Below are 10016 nucleotides of genomic sequence, written 5' to 3'. Positions count from 1 at the left end.
GCCCTGTGTCCTGTGACTCTGACAGCAGGGCGAGAACGGGGATGTGGCCCCAAGGGACGTTTCTGATTAAAGCAGGTGTGAACGTGGGTGGCTGCTGCTTCCTTGTCTGGCCACACGGGTCAGTTCTCGGTGTCTGCGGTAGCGTCAGCCCTCGGAGCTGGCCCCCCTCGTAAGAGGGTTGGCAAGACCTGGCTGTGGGCTTATCCTCAGATGCCGCCCAGTTCTGTGTTCTGAGACGGTCTGTGTGTTGTGGCCGGGAGAACGGCCTCACAACTTTCTCCAAACAGCATCTCTCCCTCACACTCGCTTATGAATTTTCTATAACAAGCAGATAATACTATCATTAGGACAAAGGCCACCATTCTATGGTCAAAGATTAAAAGTAATGTCCCTTAGCCCAGCAAGGTTTCTCAGGGTCTTTAAGACAAAGACAGGGTGACCCGAGTTTGGAAAAGCCACCTCTGGGGGCAAACCCTTGGGGGGTGGCGGATGTCGGGCACAGTCCCGAGGAGCCAGCTGGCTGGAGTTGGCTCCAGGGCGGCTCCTGACCAGTCGGTTCCTGATATCTCCTGGCCTGTCTCCCCAGTCCACCCACATACCGCAGGCCTGCAGCTGGCCGTGCCCAGCCGTCACTTCCTGTGGTTACCAGCGGACTCTGTCCTGCAGAGTATGAAGATGAACCTGGCCTGGGGCAGGGAAAGAATGGGGTAGGGAGAGGGCTGCAGCTGGGGCTGAGTCCACCAGCCACAAAAAACTGCACTCACTTCTCAGTGTGGGGGGCACCGGAGCTCCCCAGAGGAGCTTGAGGAGTCGGCAACTCTGCCAACTTGTATGCACCTCAGTGGGTGGGCCAGTGGCCCTCCCTTGTCAAGGCCCTTCCATTTGAGGAGCAGAAGCCTCCTGGAGGACACCTCCCTCAGGAAGTCTCCTCTGCAGCCCAGATGCTCCTGGGGCTCCCTGGCGGTCACTGAAAGCAGCTACTGGCTGAGTGGCAGGGACTGTGCAGGTGACAAAGTTACTTGTTTTAGATTTGGGAAACAGAGACCCTGTCATTTTCATCATATGAAAATCTCAAAGTGCAGCTTTCAATGTGGCCTCGGCTGCTGCTGAAGATAGAGGTGACCCCAGAGGCCTCCAGGCTCCACGGCGGCCTGAGTGTGCTCCTCAGAAAGGACCGGCCTCTCACATGGCTGCCTTCTGCCGGGCGACAGGGGCCTGGCAATTTCTTTCATCCACTGCACCTGTCCTGAGAGAACGCGACGCTCACCGCTGTCTCCTAATTGAATCCGTCCCCAGCTCAGCACCCGGAAGCTCTCATCAGCCGGCCAAGCCCAATGCCAACCCCTCCCCAGGGAGGGCCACCAGCCTGGGGCCACGAGAGACAATGGTCATTTGGGTTTTATTTATGACAACTTCTTAGCACACACGCACACCCAGTCTAGCAACGTAAATGTACAGCATGAGGCTTAAATAACTTTCATACACTATGTACAGTCATTGGCAGAGATACAAAACATATATACACGTTGTGCTAGACTCGGAGCGGAGGGCAGGGGAGAGCTGGTGGGCAGGCAGCCCCATTCCCTCAGAGCTGTTCTCTGCCCCTCGGCTCTGCAAGGCCCTTGGACGTGGGTTTAAACGGACTGGCCTGGCGTGGGGTGGGGGCGGGACACTCATCTGAGTGCCAGGGATAGGTGGGGAAGAGGCACAGAACCAGAATGGAAGGTACATAACTTCCCTGTATTCTGTTGCTGCGCGTGAGAGGGCCCGAAGGATCTGGACACCAGGAGAGGCAGGCCAGGCCCACGAGGCCTGTGGGGGGCACTGGCCAAGCCTGGCTCCTGAGCCTGGACTGGAGGCTGGCCAAGCTCAGTGAGTGGCAGGCATTTCCTGTTTGGGATGGTAAGGGACAGACACCATGGGCGTGGGCCATCCTGGGAAGGAACTCTCACCCCCCTACAGGGCAGGCTCTGCCCCCACAAGCCACGGTGAACACAACCGGCTTGGGCAGGGGTGGCATACCCCAGGGGCCCACATCCATCCAAATGGCGCAAGAGGAGGCCCTAAGTCAGGACAGATCATGTGACAGAGAGGATAGTGGCACCCACTTGCCCACGTCCCCCCCATCTCACGTGGCTGGGAAGTCTTCCCTACAGTGGTTTGTGCTTAGAATCGCCCCCAGCCCAAGCAGCAGGCAGTCCTGGGTAGGCCAGGGCAGTGGGCTGGAAGGAGGGAGGTGTCCTAGGCTAAAGCTATGGTGAGGGTAGGGAGACACTCTCAGGTCCTCAGGGGTCCCTTCCGGAGGGCCTGAAGCTGGCACCCTGCCCACCTCAAAGGCTTGGGTGCGCCAGCCTGAGCCTGAGCCTGAGCCTGAGCCTGAGCCTTCACTTCTTCCTTGCAACCTCCAAAGGCAGCCCTAGCTGCCCCACCCTGGGAATTCTGGCTGCCCCAGGGAGCTGGTCACCCAGCAAACACTGAACTGGTCAATACTGAGGGCAGAGCTGGACACAGGCCAGTGAGGGGAAGGCCTGAGCGCCATGGGGAGGAAGACACTTTCTCTCCAGGGAACCAGTCAGTTTCAGAAGCATTCACAAGGGCTTGGCCCGGGACACAGGGAATGTGGGTCCAGACTCTTTAGGCTCAGTAGGGTTGGCCCCAGCCTGGACTCAGGCTTTTCAAGATTTGGGGTGAGGGGGTCTGGAGAGGTGACTCTTCCCAGGCCCATGGCATGCAGAAGCAGCCCAGCCTCCCGTTTTTGGAAGGGCACAGAAGAGTTAAGTACTGTGTGTCCCAGAATCAGGACAAGCCATGGGCCAAGGCCTGGTCTGAGGAGGGCAGGACCCCCAAATGTGCACAAGCTCAGTCTGATCTCAGACCCCAAAGCAGGGCGGTGGCCCTGATGACCTGCCGCGACCTTGCCAGTGTGCTCAAACCACCACCATCTTGTGCTTCCAACATTTAGAGGGCGTGTGCAGCGAGTGGAGTTAGGGGCCTGCCCCTAACTGTGACCTTGGACATCCCTGAAAGGGTGGGCAGAGCCTCCAAAGCTCGGAGGGGCTCGGGGACTCCCGAAGGGCTTCAAGTTTAGAGTCAGTGATACTTGCCAGGACAGCAGAGCCGGCCCGCCCTGAGGTAGCAGGCCTGCCAGAACAGCAGAGCTGGGCGACGTGAGCACCTCTCGCAGGCCTGGACATGACATCCATGCAGGAACAGGCCTCGCCACCCTGCGGTCACGCCAGGCCGGCGGCCCGGTCCCTGGGATGCACAGTCTTGTGTTTCTACAGTTTGTAAACAGTCATGCAGGGGGTTCTTTCTCACAGGTCACAGGGTGGAGCTTTTTCTGTTCGGTGGGAAGGGAGGGCAGGGAAGGACTTGTGCTGGCTGCTCAGTGGCTGGAGAGTGGCTGGCACCCCAGGATGGGTGTGCAGGAGGACGGTCAGTCCACGTCACGGACCTGGGCTCCAGGTGACCAGCCGGCAAGGGTGTGTCCTTCAGCACCACGTTCAGCGGGGGCCCCTCGGCGCAGGAAGCCTTCTCTGCATCAGGGGCAGCCGCCGAGGGGGGCTGCGCTCAGGCCTCGGCAGCAGCTGCCTCTCACCGGGATCTCACATTGCTGACAGGAATGTCTTGGCCACAAGGAAGAGGCGCCAAGGGCAGAAACATAGAGCAGAAGGTCCAAAAGTCCCGGTGTCCTCTGCACGTAGCTGGAGTTCCTGGCTCCCAGGCAGGCCACGAAGCACAAGACCAGTCAGCAATGGAAAACAGCATGGAAGGTTGGGACTGAGGGCTGGAGGCCCCAGAGGCCCACTCCTATAAATCAGACTTGCCCCAACACCCATTCAGGGCGTCCCTGGAGCTGCTGCCTGCAGCCCCAAGAAAGAACTTAAAGAATACCCTCTTGGCCATCAGTCTCCCAGAAGGAAGGGCCCTGCTCTATGCCGATTTTAAGGCTTGAAAAATGTCTCCTGAATAACCAGAGAGAAAGACGCTCGAGGGACTCCCTGTGTGTCAGGGTGAAGTTTGGGCACATGGAGTGGTGGGGGCCTCCCCATCCAGGCTGCCTCCTAGCAGACAGTTTTCTGAGCTGCTTCCTACGGGGCCCATGCAGAACCCTGGGGTGGGCTCCCGGGCCCTGGGGTGTGCGGTGGAACTCCGCCGCCCTCCAGGGCAGTGGGGATGAGACAGTGCAGGGAGAAGACACAAGCGGTGCCGTGGGCATGGCTGGTGTAAGGCTGCCCGCGTGGGCACCAGGCCCTGGGATGGAGGAAGGCACTGAAGCTCAGGCGGCCTAGAGGTCAGGGGCGCTACATGTCCCTGGGGGCCGGGACAGGCCAAGCTGCAGAATGTATAGGGGGGCACTTTCCTCCTCTGCAAGCAGAGGAGGGGGCCCCAGAGGGCGGGGACGATGGATTCCCTCTGGGATTCCTGGCCCCCAAGAGCCAAGGGAGAGAACATGTGGGAAGAAACTTCAAGTCAGTTTCCAGGAGGCAACAGCAAAAATAAAAATAATAAAAATAAAAAAAATAAATAACTGACGTATTTCTGAACACCTCCCCAGAGGAATCTCCCTAGCAGCCCACCTTGGCCCCATCAGAAAGGGGTCCCGGGGAACTGCTGGGATCTGGTGGGGATGGCTGTGGGGCCGTTGCCTACACCTGGTTTCCGTGGTTACCTGAGGACTCATTTTTTGGGCTCAGAGGCAGGTGCAGGGGTTCCAGAGGCTGGGCTGGGGGGGGGGGGGTGGCACAAGGGGGAGGCCTGGGGGCCAGGCACCAGAGGGGCAGGCGGGGCTGGGGCTGCTACCTCCCCACCAGGGCCCCTCTGCTGGACCAGCGGCTTCGAGGAAGGGTATGGCCAGCTCAGCTAGAGAAAACGTGGCCAGTTGGGGTAGGCCAAAGGGTTGTGGGAAGAGAAATGAGAGGGGACATACCCTTGGCTTCACAGCTTAATTTCCTCCCCAACCTCTTTCTCTCTCCCCACGAGGCCAGGGAGGGGCCGGGGGACAATCTCCCATCACAAGTCAAGGGGAGGAGAGCGGGGAGAGGACTCGCCCTGCCCCCAGGGTTTCCTTTCAGTGCTATCCGGGCGCTGGCGAGGGTTTGGGCCATCCTCTGCCCTCACTCCTAGGGTGGGCCACCGGGTAACCGCCGTGCACTCCAGAACTTCACTGTCAGGTCACTGGGGTGGAGGACAGAGAGGGACACATCAGTCCTAGGGAGCCTGACTGGCGACCCCAAAAGCGAAGGAGAGCCCAAAGACCCCAAGCTCCCCACATGGCCTTGGGCTGAGGGGCAGGCATTGCTTCGGACAAGGGTAGACAGCAGGGGTGGGGTGCTGGGTAGCGGGAGAGGACCTGCGCACCCAAAGGGCCCTGATCAGGGTTTCTCTCCTTGCACGGCTGGGTCCCCTCTCCCTGCGACCCGGCACCCCTCTCCTGTGGGGCTGCCCCACTGTGCATGCTTGGACGAGGATAGGAGCCAGAGGGCAGGCAGGGCAGCTCGCTGGGCCAGGCAGGCTATGAAGGGAGAGGGGTAAAATAATCTCATACCGTCAAGAAGCAGCTCAGATCGAAGTGGAGAAAGAGGGAAAAGGAGAGAGGGGGAGAATGAGAGAGGAGGGGGGAGAGGGGTGGCGAGGAGGGTCAGGGCAGGGTGGTGGCGCGGCCCTTTATGGCCAGGACTCGGCGAGGAAGGCAGGGGGTGAGTCCAGGGACGTAATTCCACAGCTTTACCCGGCAGTCACTGTGGGCGAAGAGGCGAGCAGAGGAGAGGCGGGAGGAAGGAGAGGGAGGAGAGGGAACATGGTCGGAACAAGAGGAAAAAGAGACCCAGTGGAGTCGCTCCAGAGGGCTGGGCAGTCCCTGGCCAGGGTGGACCTGGGGCTGGAGGGCGGGGTGGAGGAGGTGGGGGGCTGGTGCTGCGCTGTGGTCTCGGGCAGCTGGACAGCAGGGTGGAGACTGCTGTGAGAGGCAGGAAGTGCTTGGAGACAGAGGGCAAGTTGTTCCCAGGGCCCAGCACCTTCCTCCTGCCCTGGCCCTGACGGGTGCTCCATGTGAACACTGGCACAGCTGCAGGGGCCCTGAGCCTCCCCAGCCGGCCCCGCCCACACCAGTGGCTGGGGAGCAGAGCAGACGTCTGTGCCCAGCACCCACCTGGAGGCGGTAAAGATGTGCTTGGCATTGGTGCAGATGGCGTTGATGGGGCTGTCATGGCCCTTGATCTCGCCGATGGGCGTGAAGTTGTCCACATTCCAGACCTTGATGACGCCCGCGCGGCAGGCGCTCAGCAGCATGGGGCGGCCCGGGACAAAGGCCAGGGCGCACACCCAGTCCTTGTGCGCGTTGGGGATTTGCTGCAGGACGAGCAGGCCAGTGAGAAGAGGGAGGGAGCCGCGGGAGGAGACCCCACAGACAGAATGGCTGCCCGCTGGTGCCTCCTGCCTCTGGTGCCCAGGAACCAGGCCAGACTGGCCCATGCTGGGGGCTGCCGGGATTCCCCTTGCGGGTTCATCCCAAGACCCTGCACCCCCAGAGAGCCCTTCAGCCTTCAGAGAGGTCAGAGGGAAAGGTGCAGTGCCCAGAGGGGATGAGGGTGACGAATGAGCAAGTTTGGGGAGCTATGGCCCCGGGCCCCCAAGGCCCTGCTTTGGCTGGAAACCCCCTCCCTGGCCCACGCTCTCTCCTACCCCACTGCACCTGGATGAGCTCCTGCTGCTCCAGGTCCCACTTCTTGATGCCATTATCTCGGGAGCCGCTAAACAGGACGTCTCCTTGGATGGCGAGGCACTCGATGCCGTCGTAGTGCGGGGGCTCAAAGTTGTGCGTGGGGCCGATAGTGCCGGCGACGCACTCTCCCAGTTCGAACATCTGCGGAGGAAGGGGTGCCTGGATACAGCACCGAAGCGCCCAGGCCCGGCCCAAAGGGGGCGCTCCTGCAGGGCTGCAGCCCTGGGGCTCAGCAGGCTCCTGTCTTGCCCCCCCCCAACCCCCAGTGCCCGAACAGGAGAAGGCTGGGTGTGTGGGGAGACCACTGACTCCACAGCCAACAGGAGGCTGCTCCGAGGAAGGCGAGATGTGGGGGTGTGGGCTCCCTCTAGATCCCCATTATTGCCTAATACATTAACGAGAACAGTACTTGCATGTGAAGTGCAAGCATTCACCCCACCACCCACTCCTTCCTTCTTCTGTAAACGCTGCTGTCCAGCTTCAACGCTTTCAGTGACGTGGTCAGAAGGCAAATAAAATGAGTGCCCTTTCCACCCTTTGTCTTCAGAGTGCACAGACACATTGCATCCAGCCAAGGGAGCATCCCTAACTTAATTCCGTTTTTCTACTTTTAGATATTTAGGTGGTTTCTAATTTTTCACCATTTACAATCACATCATTACTTTCTGCACTCAGCTTCTTGCTTCTCCAGGCTCTGCATAGAAATGCCTAGAAGTCTTGTTATTTTTCATAAGCTGGAGCTGGGCTGGGCTAGATACCTTGACATAGTGGTCCTTGGAGCCGGTCACCACCAGGTCGTGCTGGCCAGCCGTCTGGGTGACCGTCAGGCACATCACGGGGCCAATGTGGCCGGTCAGCTTGCCGACGGGCAGGAACCTGGAGTGGGGAGAGGCACACGGGGCAGGTGGATCAGGGGAAGCCGGGGTGGGGGGTGGGGTGGGGGGGAGCTTGTCACATCACAAAGACGCCTGGCAGGGCGCGCTCCCTCCCTCCCTCAAAGCTGAGCAAGAACAGGGACATAAGTGGCCCAGTGTCCAGGGCTCTCGGAGGACATGGGTGCTGTACCTTGCAGGAGGAGGCACAAGTCCAACAGCACGGGGAACAGAGGAACTGAGGGTGTCGGCCTTGTGGGTCACCCCAAGTGGGCGCCGATGCCCTCTCTTGGTGACCCCAGGCCCTCCCTCTGCCCCCTGGGCATCTCACTGACCTGCTGAGCTCCCAGATGCGGACGGCGTTGCCCGAAGCGGCGTACAGCATGGTGCCCGAAGGGCTCAGGGCAATTTGGTTGATCTGGTGCTCCCCCTGAGCACTGGTGATGGCCCGGGTGGACGTCGCCGCACAGGCGTCCCCTGAGATCACCTGGCCTGAGGACCTGCCGGCGAGGAGGAGCAAGGCCAGGTAAAGCAGTGCCTCCTCCAGGGCCACCGAATCAATCGAATCTCTGCCAGGTGACCCACTTCTTCCAGGAAGCCTCCCCTGACTGACAGAGGGGAGCAACAGCACCTCCTGGAGATTTCTGATGCAATGAGGTGGGGTCAGGGGTGGGAGGAGACAGGTTCCTGCACCTGACCTGTCTGGGCAGGGGCGCTGGGAGATGGGGAGGCTAAGCCCGGAGACGGGGCTAAAACCTGGCCTTGAGGAGAGCACCTCAGTTCTCGGCCCCGTTCTTCCTCTATAAGAAGAGTGATAACATCTGTTCTATTTATTCTTTATTTTGGCTTTGTTTTATTTTGTAAAGACTTGGATTTTTTAGGTTCATGGAAAAATTGAGAGGGAGGTATGGAGACTCCCCATACACCCCAATCTCCACACGTACAGACCCCTCTCATGGGGAGGGGCATGTTTGATGATGTGACAGAGTGGGAAGCCACTCTGTTACATCATCAGCCGAGTCCAGCTGGCGTTAGGGCTCATTCCGAGGCTGGTGCATCCGGTGGGCTCGACAAAGGGATAAGAACATCAGTATCGCAAAAACGTCCTGTGCCCCAAAAATCCTATTGCTTTTTTTTTTTTTTAAAGATTTATTTATGGGGCCCTCCCTGGTGGCGCAGCGGGTTAAAGCACAGCACTAAGAAGCTTAAGTCAATTCCCCATGCATGAGTTCGATCCCCACCTGCCCCGGGGGAGATCCACATGGCGTGGCAGACCTCTCCTGACCCGCCCACTGCTCTCCTCAGCAGTGTACTTCATCCATCTGCCTGTTCTGCTCCCCACTCTGTCCCTGGTGAATCCTCTCACCCTCCGCATCTCTGGCCTGTATCCCAGTTCTGTATGAATAAATAAATAAATTTAAAAAAAAAAAAAGATTTATTTATGCTTACAGAAGTGGGGTAGAGGTATGGCCAGAGGTGTGGGGGTGGTGAGAGGATTCATCAGACTGGGGAGCAGAACAGACTGAGCAACTGAAATACACTGCAGAGGGGAGCAGTGTGTGGGCGGGTCAAGAGGGGTCTGCCGCGCCATGTGGGTCAGCCCCCTGGCCGGGGATTGAACTTGTGCTGCGTGGCTGCAGATAGCTTCACAGTGCTGTGCTTTAACCCGTTGTGCCACCAGGGAGAGCCTGTTTCCTCTTTTTTAAGGATCACACTGACACTAGATGGCAGTTTCACAATGTAAACGTAAGGATATGTGTGACTTGTGCTGAGAAGCAACTTCAAGGGGTCTCCATCTTGCCTGTGTCTGCTAGGATGGTCTGACTCAGGGGTCGGGGTCCCTCTGGTGGCTCATTGTGGAGGTGACTGCTGCCACCTTTGGCCTTTCGTGGCCCTGCTCTCTTTTGGACCCACTGGGCTACACCCATCACACTGGGGGCTTGGGACAAGGAACGCAAGCAAGTAAATATTTGCCCAAACTACCACTGCTAGACACCATTCCCCAAACTGGGATCTCACCAGCCCCTCGGCCAAACCCCCAGCCTGTAAGCGTCTTTGTGCCCAGGTAGCCAGACAGGGCTGGGTCACCAGCCTGGGACTGGCACTCAGCCCCCCACCGTGAGCCAGGCGGGGGAGTACCTACGTGAGGGTCCGAATGCACTTGGCTGAGTCCCGGATGTCCCACACCTTGATGTAGGAGGTGGACACGGAGAACACGAGCCCCGAGTGGCTGCAGTACTTGATGGAGACCACGTTATTGGGGTGGCCCTTCAGAGCTGCGATCTCCTGCCCCGTGACCAAGTTCCACATCTTACAGCTGCGATCTGAGAGCCCCGAGGGGAGAAAAGGCAGCAGTCACAGCCTGCAATGCACACACACCCGACGGGCTGCAAAGGTGGTCAGAGAGCTCTAGAGGAAGG

At 59.3% G+C, this 10016-nt stretch overlaps 1 protein-coding gene across 6 annotated transcripts in view; it reads right to left on the bottom strand.

Moving 5' to 3' along the window:
• Window positions 1-1383: 1383 nt before the first annotated feature.
• The window catches only part of KIF21B (kinesin family member 21B), a 45652-nt gene continuing 37019 nt past the window's right edge, over window positions 1384-10016 (bottom strand). For 2 of the 6 annotated variants that reach the window (XM_012726927.1, XM_012726928.1), the window contains 7 exons: window positions 9740-9920; window positions 7932-8096; window positions 7483-7600; window positions 6695-6865; window positions 6152-6351; window positions 5549-5741; window positions 5098-5178 (listed from right to left, as the gene is read on the bottom strand). In XM_012726927.1, the coding sequence (XP_012582381.1) occupies window positions 5642-5741; window positions 6152-6351; window positions 6695-6865; window positions 7483-7600; window positions 7932-8096; window positions 9740-9920 (935 nt within the window). In that variant the 3' untranslated portion in view covers window positions 5098-5178; window positions 5549-5641. Of the gene's footprint in view, window positions 5179-5548; window positions 5742-6151; window positions 6352-6694; window positions 6866-7482; window positions 7601-7931; window positions 8097-9739; window positions 9921-10016 lie in introns of all 6 variants that reach the window. The other 4 variants (XM_012726925.1, XM_012726926.1, XM_004685469.2 and 1 more) reach the window with 2 other exon arrangements.

This window comes from Condylura cristata, unplaced genomic scaffold, assembly GCF_000260355.1.
Source record: "Condylura cristata isolate star-nosed mole 26May11 unplaced genomic scaffold, ConCri1.0 scaffold00018, whole genome shotgun sequence".
Classification (NCBI taxonomy): Eukaryota; Metazoa; Chordata; class Mammalia; order Eulipotyphla; family Talpidae; genus Condylura; species Condylura cristata.
This window is presented reverse-complemented; position numbering and strand designations above follow the sequence as displayed.